We start from the raw sequence: 15,980 nt of genomic DNA, 5'->3' as shown, positions 1-15,980 counted from the left end.
CTGTTTGAAAAAGTCATTCCTTTCATTTTGCTTTTCTTTGAACCTGCTGAACTCGTGATTCTCCTTCTCTTTTTATGAATATTTAACATTTGCCCCATGCGTGGCCCCCTGCCTTGGCTCTTTGCCTCGGGCCTGTGAGCTGTCCAGGGCACTGACGAGCGGCCAGAAATACTTTCCCCAACACCGGAGCCATAACACCACAAACTCTGCCAGCCCTGAGAAGGACAAGCCACTTACATTGTGTGTTTTTATCCGAGGCACTTGTCAGAATCAACCTACAGTGATACAACGGGTTGTTAAACAAGATGAAATGTCACTATGACAAGAGACGGTTTGGTCCCCAAGTTGTGGGAATTGATAATGGGTATGTTTTTGGTACGCAGTATGGGAACACAGATAGCAAAATTTTTTTAAAAATCTTATAGAACATATTGTACTCAATGATGTAATCTCATTACAATTACAATTAAACAAGCCCGAGACATAAGCAAAAAATACATAAATAATTGTTGGACTAATTTAGATTAGTTGCTTTAATCGGTAACACAGAATCGAATTAAGTTCATCCAAGTTAACAAGTAATATTAATATCATTGGATAAAGTTAGATGTACTTAAATAATTTGATTCCTCTCAAATGAGCATTGCTGCAACTAAATTTTAATTTTAATCAACTTAAATAGTTTTTATTTTTTTCCCAACCTAAGTATTTGCTTCACCCAAATGTAAAATGAAACTTTAGACTTCCTGTTTCCCCCTTTTCTTTTCTCTGGGATCCTACTCAAAGATTTTCTATTTTAGCTAAGATTCAAATACCGCTTTAAAAGTACTTCAATCAGTCACTAGAATCCACAAATCTACACTGCCATCACTAAGGCAGAAAGATGAATAAGATTCATTTAAAACAGTACATTATTTCAGCTAGTTCTGTTTGATCACATTAAGCTTTGACACTTAACGTCCTTAAAATTAAAGGCCACATTAGACAGTCAGCAGAACTCACAAAAACAGAACTGTAAAGTGCAAAAAAGTACATTTCTAAACCTGAAGCAGTACTGACAACAACAAATTATGTAATAAAGCTTGTTTGCAATGTAACATTAAGTTATGTTTTTCTAATAAACATTTCTCCACTGAAGCATAATATTTTGATGTCATGAAATCTATGGACACCCTAATGAACAAAAGAACTGATTAAGTAAGTTTAGGTAATACATTTGGTGTTGTGTTTGTCCCCTTGACTTTCTGTTTCTCTTTAAAGACACATTTTTCAGTTTTTGCCTGCTGGACATGTGGCCCATACAAACCAACAATCACACGTGTTATGGCTTTGTTAGGTGGCAATCGCTAACATGCTAACAGGATATTTTGCTTGTTTACACATTCAGAGGTGAGAAACATTCAGTCAGGTGTCTGTTCATGAATGCAAAACGCAAGTTCAGTACTCATTTCAGTATATTTCTTTTATCTCAAATTTGGTCTCCACCAACCTCCTATGTCACTTTGTTCGCTACTAGCTATCACTGTTGCTAACTTTGTTGTTTAGCACTCAGCATGCATAGTGTATGGTACATATGCTAAAGATTTTTGTCTTCTTTTTTTTTGCCAGACAGCCTCGTGAAACAATACTGGAAACAACAGTGAAAGTGAAGCAAAAGTTGGAGGCAGTAAAACCAAAATAATGGACTGAAAGATGCTAAAATGCTACATAGCAGTGAGAGGAACTACAGAACTGGTCATTAAAAATGTAAGTTTCTGGCTAACTTTTGGCAATATTAATGCAAGGTCAAACTATAATACAATTATTGAATAATATAGACTGACATGTTTGCCTCTAAAGGGAAACTTGTTATCAGGAATGTATTGAAAGTCCTGGAAAACTTTGGTGGCCAAACACTGATGAACATGTTTGCCAGCAGTGTCTCATTATTGAGGAGAAGGCAACATGCACACTACTTAGTCGGTTTAATTTGTGGTGCGGGCGAATCAAAACCCAACATATTCAAAACAGAACACAAGAAAACATTTCCCCCCCACACATCACTCAATAAATCAATGCAGAGGTGAAACGTGTGTGTGGAAATAGACTTTCTTCAATAAACTTATTGCCAGAATATTTCCTGAAGTGTCTCACTAGCAGCCAACGCAGCCAAAACTGTAACAGCATTTTTTTTTTGGCAAACTAACGTCTTTGCTGCAAATCTGCCACAAACATTTTGCTTTAGTAAGTGGACTTAGATAATTCTGTGTGAGTTTGTCACTGTGAGTCTTTTAACTTTACTTGCGGCCTTTTACATTGTAAATTCAATTTCAACTAATATTTTTTTCTCTGTGTCCTTTAATTTTCATTTTCTTTTAGGGAATTTAGCAGCCGTAACAGAGGAGCTTCCTAACCTGGGCTTGCATTTCTTGTCATATTTAGGTTTTTACATTTTTGTCTTTTCAAACCTTGAAAATCTTTCAGAAACCAGTTAGGAATCACTCCAGAAAGCAACATCCAGCATTGTCTCTTTATGTTGACCACATGACTAGACCGCTCAATCCACCACCTCAGACTCAATAATAAACATGTCTTTTGACCATTTCTTTGCTGTTATTTTTTTTTCTTGCATTGCATTATCACACTTCATCTCTCAGATGAGACTGGAAAGCAGCTGCAAACCTCACAGCTTTCCTCAAACCGGATCTTGACTTTATTGACTGCCAGAGTGAACTCAAGTCAGCCTTTCTCAGTGACACAAACCCAACACAAACTGAGCAACTTCCTTAAGCACAAATAACCACACAAATACACCAACAAAAGATGCAAAGCCGGTTACAGAAATGCAAAATGACTAAACAAAAACCCATCAGACCAAACCAGATGTTTCAGTCAGTCTATACACAAATTAGAACCCTCTCCAGCAACATGAATGAATTAGTTACTGTGTCATGTTCACAAACATGCACACTTGCATGCACCTGATTCATATTCACACTGAGACATAGAGACAGCTGGAATCTCCATACGTTTGACTCACAGCCCTGCAGTCAGAGCAGGGAGGCATTCACGGCCACGGAAATGCACACTTGACCCCGTTCACTTGGTTTGGCTGGTTAGTCTGGTTTGTTTATGTCCAAACTCCACTGGTCCCAACTTCTAAACTCCAGCGTGATGACGAATAGCTGTTATTTCAGAGCTCTGATTTAAACCGGTGCAGGTGTGAGTGTTTTTTGATGCTCAGCTGTGGGTGTTGGATTGTGTCGCTTCGGATTCAAAAGCTCTTCTGCCGGAGTGTTTGTTCTAATTTTGTTGCAGAAATGAGCAGTGGGAGCGTGTGTAGTTTTTCGAGGGTTCTTCAGTTGTAAAAGTGAAGGTGGAGCTGCTGTCTCTCAGTGGCCTTCCTCACAACCTCCTAGTGCCTTAATCTCACTCTTGTTTCCCACAGGTCCTCGGCCTCAGGGTCTCCCCTCCAGCCTCCAGATCTCACACTGACTCACACTTAAACGGGGTGAGTCACTTTCAGACACACACTTCACACACACGTACTCACTGTCCTTAGCAGCAGCATAGGAGTCCAGCTTTTTTTGAGTACCATCATTAACCATCTGGACTGAAGGGCCGAAGCATACGGCAGCGGGGGCGCCAGCACACCCAGGTGCACGAGTGTGTGTCTAAGTGTGTGTGTGAAGACAAAATAGAGGTACAAAAGGACACAATCATCCTCTCAGCATTATCTCTGCCTTCAGGACCCAGATAGACTAAAGCAGCAGCATCGATGGGACCAGCACAGGCTGAAAGGCGGCTATTATCAGCAACACCCACATTGTTACAGAACCTAACCCAGTTCACCTGCTTACAGCTAAGCTCAATTAACATTTACCAGCAAAGATCATCTCAGCTTGTCCTCTCTGAGAAGGTCACAGGTCTCATTCTCAGGCGATTTCTTGGGTCACTCTAATTCAATCCCTCTCAGTTTAAGGGTCTGAGGTTTGCTGTTGCTTTCCAGGTAACAGTAACCGTCTTGTTAGGGGGGTAAACTTGAGATATTACAGAGATGTGAAGGGCGGTTTGAAGGGATTGCGTTGCAGTGGAAGGAAATCTTCAGATTGCTCTGACTCTGAGGTCAAACCATTAGCTGTGAAGTCTGTGCGACTGCATCTGCCTCTGCATCTGTGCACACATGGGGAGTGCACGTGGGAATATGCGAGCATTCATATCCAGAAAATAAAGCAATAAGCGGTCCAGCATCAGGCTCTAAATTGACCAAGCGCCCACAATCGAATTATCTAAATGAGCTGATGTGACAATATCAAATGATGAGACCTTGGAGCGTCTTTGGCTCATGGTCTTCACAGGAAAACAGAATTTGCCAGGGAAGTGGAGCCAATCATCCAAGAGACCACCAGAAAGAGGTCTAATAGGGACACAGTGTGGAGCCACATTTGGGCAAAAGGCTTTTTCACATTTTCTGTGTTGCCCCAAACAGAAACCTTAAAAAGTCAGATGAAAACGTACATTTTAACATTTTTCCCAGTTAAAATCACCCTAGATTTGCCTGTTTGTGCAAGAGATGCTTGGAAACCATGTGCTGAGCATCTTTCACACCCTCAGTCTCACCTTGGAACTTGAACCCCTCTATCTGCACCCACAGGCAGAGGTCCTCCGTGTCACAGTCGCACCTCCAGGGGTTTCCGCTGAGCCCCAGAGAGCGCAGAGCCGGCAGAGCGATGAGGCTGCTGATGTTCAGGGCCGTCAGATTGTTCCGACTCACATCCAGCACCTGCAGAGCCATGTTCTCCGAGAAAGCGTCCGGATGGATCTCCCCCAGACTCGGGTTATCCGTCAGCCGGAGCATCACCAGAGACGCCAGTGGCCCGAAAGTCCGGTCCTCGATCTGCAGCAGGGTGTTGAACGACAGGTCCAGGTAGGCGAGTTTCCGCAAGTTCCCGAAGGTGGACTCGGAGATCTCAGTCAGAGAGTTGTTGCTACAATCCAGATAGACCAGATCGGACAGGTAATTGAGCTGCAGCGCCGGCAGGTCCCCGATGCGGTTGTTCGAGATGATGAGCTGCCGGGTGGCCAGCGGCAGGTCGTTGGGGAACTGGGTGAGATCCTGCCCCGCGCACTGGACCACGAGCTGGTCGTCGCACACGCATCTGTCCGGGCAGCCGGCTGTGAGAGCCGGGGAAGGGGCCACCCCCATCACGAAGATAAAGAGGAAGAGGAGTCGGAGGGACTGTGCGCTGGGCTCGGGCAAGAGACGCATGACGAAGCCGCCCAGAGCGTCATGAACTCGGGCTGAGCTGGACCAGGGCTCCCCGGCGCTCTCCGGGCATCCTGCATGGGTCTGAGGAGCTGGGAGGGAGGAGAGACGGCTGCTCTGGGTGTCTGGGTGTCGCTGCCTGAGAACCGGGCTGCTGTTTCTATCCAGCCTCCTTTCCTCTCTCTCTCAAAGAAACACTATCGGCCAGTCAGTCACTCACGCGCACGCTGGCGCACGTCGCCACAAGACATCATTTGAGAAGGTGACCGGAGATACGCGTATGGCTTTGTTGGTGGGGGGAGACGCGTGGCAGCTTCCCAGACTTTGTCCCAGCTGAGAGGAACAGAGAACCGCTGGATGCTGTCGATCCGCACTTGGGAGTCTCATCTTTGTGAAGTAGTTGCCTCCAACAGAGCGAGTAGTTTCCAAACAAATGCCATGACTTGCGTAAAAATCCCCAGAATCCTTTACTCCCCAACAAATCTCCTCAGACGGTGTCCTTTACTGTGTGTTGGTGTTCTGAGTGTGCGTGGGTGGTGATGTGTGCTACTGTCCAGCCGTTTGTTTCCTTCAGGAGCGCAGAGGAAAGTGCGTCCTTCCACTCAGACAGCTCGCTGGGACTGAAGCTCTCCGCTGCGCCGAGGCTCCGTGCGCGTCCCTCCCCTCTCCATCAGCGCGCTCACACTGCAGCCCCGCGCGTATGTGTGTGTGTGTGTGTGTGTGTGTGTGTGTGTGTGTGTGTGTGTGTGTGTGTGTGTGTGTGTGTGTGTGTGTGTGTGTGCCCATGTTTTTGCTTCATTGTGGGGACCAAATGTCCCCACAACTGTAGGAAAACCGAAAACCATGTCACTTGTGGGGACCTCATTTCGGTCTCCACAAGTTTAAACAGTGTTTTCTTGGCCATGTTGTTGTTACTGAAAAAAGTAATCGTGCAAAAACGTTTCTTTAGGGTTAGCCATTGTTTGGGTTAGGGTTTGGTTAAGGTTAGGGTTAGGGTAAGGGTTAGGGGTTAGATATGAATGGGAGTCAATAGTATGTCCCCACAATGATAGCAAGACACACACACGTGTGTGTGAGTGTACTTGTTTCTGCTATTCCGGTGGGGACTTTGACCTGACTATTTGCTATAAAGGTGGGGACTTGTCTTACGGTGGGGACCTAAAATGAGGTCCCCACGGGTGGCAACACCGTTTTCTTGGCCATATCGTTGTTAATAAAAAATGTAAAAGTGCAAAAACGTTTGTTTAGGGTCAGGCATTGATTTGGTGATGGTTAAGGTTAGGGTAAGGGTTAGGAGTTAGATATGAATGGGAGTCAATGGTAAGTCCCCACTGGTATAGAAAAACAAACATGTGTGTGTGTGTGTGTGTGTGTGTGTGTGTGTGTGTGTGTGTGTGTGTGTGTGTGTGTGTGTGTGTGTGTGTGCCATGTGGGTGATTTGCGATGGTGACATCACCAGGTGTTGCCCTCCTGAGAGCAGCAGACGTCCAGAGAACAAACCGTCTGACCGGCCAGAGAAGCTCAAAGGCAGAAACCAGAGAAGGCTGGACACATCACATCCCCCTTCACCCTTTCCTCACCCCTTTAAATATGCGTGTGCGTGTCTGTTTGTGTGTGTAAAAACCCAACTCAATCATAAGGTTGCCTGAACGCAGCACGCACACATTGAGCCGGCCTTATCTCGTGTGGTCCAGTGGCTAATTTCTGCTCATTCTGTCCCCCAGCGGCTTGTTGACAACATAATGCATTCAAATTGGATTGTGTGTGCTCACTTATTAATTTTTTGGCATAGTCGATTTCTGTTTGAATTCAGCAAAACCACACATTCAGTTGTTTACGTCCACATGAGCATCAGAAATACTGGAATACTGAGATATTAAAAACAGTGAATAAAAATAACAGAAAATATATGGAAAATAATGATATTTTAACTGATTTAAATACAGTGTAATTTTAGCATCACATAGTGCAAAAGAACAGATTATTGTCTAGAAGAATACAGACTTTTTTACAGACTTTTTTTGCTGTTGTAGTTTTTTCACAGTCACTGTAAAGTAATACATTTTGTTCTGTGATTTAATAGATTGTATCTGTAATTTTAGAATACTGGAAGAATGTGTAATTTTTTTTTACTATTTTTCACACTCATTCCTTTCAAATAACAGCAGACTCATTTAAAACAATTAAATATATTTAAATAGAGTAAAAAAAAACATTTTAAACAAACATTGTTAAAGAAAGCCTAAAGTGATTTTTTATATGTAAATAAACACTTTTTCCTGTTTTAAAAGATAATTTCTACATTTTTAACTATACAAGAAAAATATGGAATATAAATATATATTTTTTTAAAATTTCAAATAACAGCAAACATCTGTAAAATATTTTTGATTTAAACTGAAAAAAATGTACTTTATTTTACAATTTACCCAGTTTTTTTCAACATGTTACATTTTTTTTTCAAATAACAAATATCTGTAGGGTAATAATTATTTACAATGAAAATTTTGCCATTTTACAGTCAATCTTTGAAAAACAACAAATTACTGTATATATATCATTGGTCAAGTGTAACATTTCTGGTGCAATACATCCGTTTACTTTCAGTTCATTTTGTGTTAGTTTTACTTATTATTACTATACAGTTTACATCTTGTACTTATTAATTTATTTTTATTATTTATTTTTATTCTTATTTTTAGATACTTTAAACACTTAAGACACTTCACACAAACACTTTTAGAAACTTTACATTTTGTACTTTGTATTCTTTGTTATTTCTATTTTACTTTTAACCTCTGTGTTATTGTGTATATTCCACTAACCTCTGTTTATTGTATTGTACTCTGGAAAAAATAATTTCCTCTGGGATGAATAAAGTAGATCTTATCTTTATTCTTATTTAATGTAATTCACCAAAACAGGCAGATCTGTAGAATTAAAGCAAAATGTAAAGGAAAAGAAAAGAAAAACATTACAGTTAAAAGCTGTTTTCTAAAAAGTATTTCTTTTACAGTGTAGACTTTTTGTGTAATTGATGGATTTCAGGCTCCTTCCCTGTGGAGGTCACACAGAGGTCATTCGTCTTTGAACGCTTTCACTATAAATGAATCACTGTAATGTTGTTTTCCTGCAGGCACAGTTCAACATTTCGGGAATTTGTTTCTTGGCTTTCTTTTCGAGCGTTAGATCAGAGGATCGATGCACTCATGTGTCTGAAGGGTACCAATCTACAGGCAGCTTAGATCAGCATAAAGGTGAGCACATCTCAAGCTCACACTCTAACATGCTAGATCCGGTTTATTTATTGAACCCTCTGAGCCCTGAGGCTGTCTTTAGGGGAATTTCACCACCTTTACTTTTAAGCTCCTATCCTGGTCATTATCAGGGTTAGACAAACCTGATGTGTCTTGCTTTGTTTTGTTTCAAAACAGTCCAGATTATCCAGATCTTCCGTGGTTTGGCATTTTTAAATGAGCTTTTATGTGAAGGAAAATATACGTTGTGTATGATGAAATCGTTGGAGTTTTTTTTTTAACATGTATTACCCATTTAATGAGGTGTGTTTTCATAGCTGTCTGATTGTTGGAAATCTGGTGATGTCAGAGCCATGATTGTGGGATACTGAACTGAAAAACATGTGCTTAGTTCTTAATGGGAATATGCAACACCAGGTGGCGTCCACTTTGCTTTGGCAGTGCAGGACTGTGACCTGCACTTATCTTTAAACCACAACTTTTTCACTGCAATGAACAACAGACAAGTAATTGGTATTGTTGGAAAAGTAAAGTAAGATGGCTTCATTTGATTGTGTGCCACAAGTCACTGCAACAAACACCGAGGCAGCAATTCAGCTGAGAAGGAGGCATATGAATGTGGGCATCTGCCAAGCTAAAAGACACAACAACAAAAAATAAAAAAACCTGCCAAATATATGCACTAAACATGAGGGTTACATACATCTTTAGTGTATTATTACCTCCGCCAAAGAGGTTATGCGATCGGGTCCGTTTATTTATTTGTCTGTCTGTGCGCGTGTCTGTGGACAGGATTTCTCCGAAACTACTTGTCGGATCTTCATGAAATTTTCACCAGAGGTGGATCGTGGCCCAGGGAAGACTCCATTCAAATTTTGTGCTGATCCGGATAAGGTTCTGGATTCTGGATCTGGATTTAGATTTTCCAACTTTACCATCCACATCTTCCCTTGGCGGAGGTCAGAAATCTCGGATTGCTCTTGTTTAAAACAGGTATTTGTTTCATGTGAAGCACCCTAAAAAAAACCTCAATGTTGATTTCCTAACATTTCAAAGCATTCCATTAAATCTAAATAGTTGACTGTGTATAAAAATGAACAAAGCAGTCATCCACAGGTTTCCTGAGGATAGATTTTGAAAATCAGTGACCTGGCAAGACCTCACTCCATCTAATTCCTGGCTTATCTGAGCAAAGAGGTGAAGCACATGTGAAGGTGAGGTGGGTCATGCACACATCTGAGACATGGACTGTCTGAGGACTGCATTCACCCGTTACCGAAAGCAACCACACTGTTTATGTGCAACTTTAAGCCTTATACGTAAAACATGGGAGTTTTATATAAAATCATGCCTTGTAGTGTTGCTATGAAAGGGAACATTAGCTGTAGGGACCAAAACAGTTGTTTGTACCAGGCTGCAAACATGTTTATTTCTGTTGTGAATCTGAACCTTTTAGTGTGGGCACCTGTGGAGATGAACTCACTTTTGGATCCAACCTCATTTGGACGTTTGACGAACTGCAGTTTTTGGCAGTTTAGCCGTGAAGGTCGCCAGTCGTTGTAAATCTCACAAAAAGTAGGAAAATGAGATTCAGACGGTTCATTGACTCTAATGAAAGCAGTACTTAAAGACAAAATGTGTGACTCCTGCAGGAAAAGGGTTTAAAACATGTCTATCTGATGCATCTGTGACAAAATGGGTGAAAACTCATTTTTCTTCAACACTTTCATTCTACACAACACAGTTTTCATTGCGGGTATTTTGCTCTAATTTAACCATACTAGTGTAACATTGTTGCATATCCTGCTCGTTTGCGTTGATACTATGTTACAGTTTACATCCATCATATGAGGGATTAAAGCCATTAATTAGTTTCAGTTTTCTTGTATAGAATTACAGATCAATTGTTTGTTCCTTTGTTCACACTTACCTTATTTTGTTCCTTTGTTCTGACTCACCAAGCAGGACTAATGTTTGGGAGGCGGCCAGCCCAGCACTTCCTGAATTTATGGTGATGTCAGAGGGACATCGTTGGGCCAGACCAAGTGGAGGGTTTTTATTCTTTTTAGTAATGTTTGTTGTGCATTAAAAGGAATAAATCTGCAGTGACTTCAAATGTTTAGCTCTATGGGAGACATTTAGAAAAGGCTAATGTGTTTGTAGTGTTTACAGTGATGTTGTTTGCAGTTTTGTTTGCATCTGGGTTATGGAGTAGGTCACCATGCCGTCTGATGGTAGCGCTGAAGTGATGAAGGCCTGAATTGAGCACCCTATATAAAGGCTAGAGAGCCTCCACCTGAAGAGGGGTGTGGTTCTGCCTCCAAAATTTGCCATTGTTTGAGTAGCAGTGGCTTCATTTTGTGGTTATTTTTCCTTGTACATTATTTGCTAGTCATTTTAAGATTTATTTGGTTTTAGAAGTGCTGTAAATTATAAATATTTTGCACCTTTATATATGTTATTTTGTTATTTTTCCACGAAGTACAATCTGTGTTATGTAGAGAATCTGCAATAATAATACTCCAGTGGTGTTTCTGTGAATCAAAATAATCTGTGCAGTACCACTTATATGTGCAATAATGTTATTTTTAGAGTACTTATGTGTATTTTTGTTTATTTCTACCCTTTCCCCACTGTGGGATTAATAAAGCGTTCTCTTCAGTCTGCTGAATCTGCCTGCCGACCACCTTTCTCGACCTTACAACCCTTTGACCAGACTTTTCTACAGCAACTAAGGAGCAAAACAGCTTTTTTTAAATGCTGAACTATTCCTTTAGAAGTGGCTTCCTTCTTGGGGTCAGGACTGTAATATTATGTTTGAAGATAAATGAATCCAGGATTGTTTGATGCTTACACAGATAGGACATTTCCACAAATCTGCCACACAAAATCAAGTTTACTTTGTAGACTTTTATCTATTCTTTGTGGGTTTTTTTTTGTTGTTGTAGTTGCTGTATTTCGGCCTCTTTGTGCCTTTCAACAATCACATGTGAGTTCTCACTGCTCAGTCACAGCCAACCTTGTCCAGCAGCACACAGCTGAGTATTAAGGGTTCGCGGGGATAACAAGCTGTAAAATATTACAGCTCTGACCCCGACAGCTTTTCATCTCAGAGCTGTTGTGGTCAGCCGCGGTTATCTATCCTCAGTCTGATATGCCATCATTGAAGTAAAGCTCCACCGAGTACAGAGCAGCCTGAAGAAAAATGAGCCTATTTGATCAGTGTCGGTTTCTTTCGGCCTGTCAGCTCCCTCTGTCATGGGTTTGCCGTCTAAATGGCCCCGCTGGATCGTGTTCGCAGATAACTGCCTTGGTAAAGCCTGGCGATCAGAATCATTAATGTAACTTTCCTCCCCGAGGGCTCCAAACGGTGTCAGCTTCCAGAGGGACTCGTACATGTGTATCTGTGTGTGCCAGTTTACAGAAAGTCAAGGTTACGTGACATTTGAGGTCTTGTTTTTGTATGATCCTGTGGCTCGTGTCATGCTTGTGTGCATGGATGCTCCCTGGCTTTGTGCCGGTGTGCATGTGTGGAGTGTGTGGGCCAAGCTGGCCGGTGAAACGTCTTTATTTTTTAATAAGGGTGTGTTCAGTGTCAGCTGTCAACTGCCAGACAGCCTGTTTGATCCCCGACCTTAAGGGAGGCCCATGCACCTCTGCCTTCAGAGGTGTCAGTCATGTTTGCTTCACACCCATCCATTTCACATCTTTTAGTTTTTCTTCGGCAACATCACTGGACCTAATATTGACTGTCTCCTAACACTTGAGTGTACTGATCTCTGTCCTGATGCTTCTCTTCAGGGTGCAGTCATAATTCCTCTCCTTCTTTCTCTCCTCGTGGCTCTGTTTGGTCGTAACTCTTCTCCGATCTTCGCACCATCTTTCAGACTATAAGTCTAAAGGGCCCCCCCCCCAGCACATAACCAGCTCCATCATTCTAATGTAACTGAAAAAAGAGTGTGATCATCTATCCGTCATCTTGACTGCTTCTGTTCTGGTCGCTGGGATTTGTGGGTGTAAGCTCTGGGGAAAGTTAAACATAAAGAGACAGAGCATTTGTATATTATGTTTTATTTACAGTCATAGAACGACTCAGGATGACTATAAGGGGGATTCTGAAAATGGTCAAATGCAGCATAAAGTGCTTTTGTGTGTAGCGATGTACACAGAGCATCTCTCTATTTCTGTTTTGTGTCCCGTTTTTCTTGACTTTTTGGCATTTTGTGTCTCGTTTCGTTATTTTGTGTCCTTTTCATCATTTACTGAGTAGTTTTGATTGTTTTGAGTCTTTTGGGACAGTTTCAGTCCTTTTGTGGCAGAGAACATTTACAAAAAACAGATTTGGTTATTAGAGTGACACCTGGACGGATTCAAAACTGATCTGATCAGCCGTTTTACATCTTGCTTTTCTTGTTTTGTGTTTGTTTTTTGTTCTTTTCTGCTCATTGTTCTCATTTTTGTCTTCTGTCATCTTGTATCAGTTTTGTCTTTTTGGGGCTTTTTTTTTTTTTTTTTACTCATTGTGGTCTATTTGCTTGTCATTTAATATAATTAACATGATTCCATACCACGTGAACATATGAGAGAATTTCAAAAAAAGTTGTGGCCTCACCTAGAAACACGAGGTGTAACTTCCATTTTGAGGGTTATCTGTATACCATGAAGCCTTACATCACTGTCTACAAAAACTTAGATGTTTGAAGCAGTCAAAGATAAAAGGTGTGGAATTCTTTGAGCTGGCTGCTGTTGCTTGAGGAGGCAAGAAGCAGCCAAACGGGACCTTGAATTGCTGCTTCATGATCCTTACTCACACACAATTTGACCTCTGCTTCCCAAACTGATATCCCACTTGTGTAGTCACCATTTTCAGAGTGATAATGAGGTCATGAATGCTGTTGAGGAGAATCTGGAGGATCAGGATGTGACCTTCCGCAAAGGAATAGCGGGGCTTGAACATCAGTGGAGCAAATGTATTAAAGTTAATGCAAGATAATGCAAGAACAATCTTTCTCTTGTGATGTTGGTTTATTAAAGAGCTAGAAGGTCACTTGTAGAGCACAGATGTTCACCAGTGCCAATGCCTTGACTCAACACTCTTGGAAAAAAAAAAAGATCTGCATTTGTACAAATATCTTATAAGTCTCCCTTTGCCCATCCTACATCTCTCCACCAGCTTTCATGACATTCTTCAATGACAGTTTTTGCAAAACTTTGCTGACTGTCAGCCGAACAAACGACAAAGATGTGATGATTTCTCTATCTTATAAGAGCCATTAAAATACAGGCAGAGCGAGGCTTTATAAATGAGTCACAATTAAGCACAAATTTCCCTCTTTAGTCTCTCTCCTGACTTGAAAATGGAACTTAACTGTCATGGCCCTCTCCTCACCCCTTCCTACCTGGCATCCCAAATACCCCATCCTATCTCCTTTTTCTCTTCCTCTCTTGCTCTCCTCTCCCTCTCTCTCTGCTCTCTCTCCTCAGCGCTTAACCTGACTGGAGGGTGGCCTCACAGCTGCCGCCACTCAGGTAATTAGCCTCACCATGGGACCCGGACAGCTGCAACTCATCGCCATGATTACACCTGCTGCAATAAAGACCGGCTGAATCTTCCACACCCTGCTAGATTGTTGAACTCAACCTAACAGTTAGTCGCTCTCTAGCCACTCAGAGATTCTTTGAAAAGTTTGACGTTTCATGTCTTCTGTCTTGCTTAGATCCAGCTGTCCGGGTTCTCATCTGCTCTGCCTCCCTGATTCTCCCTTGGAACTCATTCAGCACCGAGCTGTTTCTCCTGGATCCCCTGATCGGCTCGTTCCATTCTTGGATTCCCCTCTCAGCTCACTTCCTGGATTCTCCAGCCATTCACCGGCTCCGACCCACCTCTGGCTCCCCACCTGCTCCTCTATCCATCCAGCACCCCACCTCGGCGTCTCCCATGAGACCGCAAGACGTCAGCCGCCACCTGGCCCATTCACCACCACGGCCCCCCGGATCGTCAGTGTGTGACGTCTCTCCAAACCCCCTGCGTCTGCCTCCCCTCCGAATTTCCGTCCTTCGCCTGCCTCCGGCCGCCAGGGATCCAACCACCATCATTGCCACACTCTGGTTCCCCCCTGGAACCCACGGCGACCGCCGATCCCTGGCCACGGAACCCCCCCCAACCTGGACTCACTCTGCTTCACCCATTCCCCGTACTCCTACTCCTCTTCACTATCCATCCCCTAGCAATAAGTCATTTCCATTCCACTCTGCCTTGATAGTGTGGCTCTCTGCTTAGGTCCAACTCTAAAATCTGTGACATTAACTGCACCAATGATTGTTTCTTGCATAGTTGATGACTGATGAAACAACTTCAATAAGTTATTAACTTGAACTGAGTCACAGAGAACGGTTACAGACAGGCTTTACTTTTTACATTTAATAAATGTGAGGAGATCCTTCTTCATTTAGCATTGAGATTTTACAGCCTCAGCTTTTGAAGCCATTTTTGGCCTGAGCCAGAACAAAGAGAATGTGAGAGGCTGCTCCCACTTACTGTTAAATAAATTATAAGTCTATGACTGTTGGGACTGAATTCAATGAGAACCTTTGCTATGGTTAGAACTGTTTAGATTAGAAGAAACAACCATAACTTTATTCAACGTGTATTAAAGACACAGCAAGTTTCCACTGTGTCTGTCTTCTCAAACTACAAAAAAGAAGAATCTCTGGGGAGTTTTAAACATAGATATATTCCAATCTGCCTGAAACTTTACACGTGTGATCACATCCCAACCCTCATCACATCCATCCGTCCATCCTCTATACACCGCTTTATCCTCACTAGGGTTGCGGGGGGTGCTGAAGCCTATCCCAGCTGACTCGGGCGAAGGCAGGGGACACCCTGGACAGGTCGCCAGTCTGTCGCAGGGCTACATATACAGACAAACAATCACACTCACATTCACACCTATGGGCAGTTTAGAGTACTCAATTAACCTCAGCATATTTTTGGACTATGGGAGGAAGCCGGAGTGCCCGGAGAAAACCCACGCATGCACAGGGAGAAAATGCAAACTCCATGCAGAAAGATCCCAGGCCCAAGCTGGGATTTGAACCGGGGATCTTCTTGCTGCAAGGCGAAAGCGCTAACCACTACTCACTGAGCAGCCCTCATCACATTCATTGGCTGAAATATACTCTCAATCACAGTGCCACCTGGTGGACATGCTTGGATTCACCGACGAGCAAGAGTGCGAGGACCCGTCCAACACTGCTTGCAGCTTTAATTTAACTCATTTTAAGTCCAAATGTCCTGAGTTAGAAGAACTTGTGTGTTGAAGTTCTGTAAGTTTTTATGACCTATAATCCCTTGATTACACTTGCCTACTTAACCTGGACCTGAATGTTTAGTGGCAATTTCTACCACCTATGTATGCACTTTTGTATGTATTTACTGTGAGTTAACTAATTGTGTTGCAAATTTACAATGACAA

The 15,980-nt window shown here is 42.3% G+C and overlaps 2 protein-coding genes across 2 annotated transcripts in view; both read right to left on the bottom strand.

The window, feature by feature from the left end:
• The window catches only part of LOC110952309 (leucine-rich repeat-containing protein 52-like), a 29,524-nt gene extending 23,574 nt beyond the window's left edge, over nucleotides 1-5,950 (bottom strand). The window contains exon 1 of the mRNA XM_022195815.2: nucleotides 4,600-5,950. Within this exon, the coding sequence (XP_022051507.1) occupies nucleotides 4,600-5,248 (649 nt within the window). The 5' untranslated portion in view covers nucleotides 5,249-5,950. The remainder of the gene's footprint in view (nucleotides 1-4,599) is intronic.
• LOC110952305 (importin-13-like) overlaps nucleotides 1-15,980 on the bottom strand; it is a 435,553-nt gene that overhangs the window by 116,647 nt on the left and 302,926 nt on the right. The gene's annotated exons all lie outside the window — the stretch shown is intronic.

Source organism: Acanthochromis polyacanthus, chromosome 4, assembly GCF_021347895.1.
Source record: "Acanthochromis polyacanthus isolate Apoly-LR-REF ecotype Palm Island chromosome 4, KAUST_Apoly_ChrSc, whole genome shotgun sequence".
Taxonomy (NCBI): Eukaryota; Metazoa; Chordata; class Actinopteri; family Pomacentridae; genus Acanthochromis; species Acanthochromis polyacanthus.
Note: the sequence above shows the minus strand (reverse complement) of the source record. Positions and strands in the feature narration are given on the sequence as shown.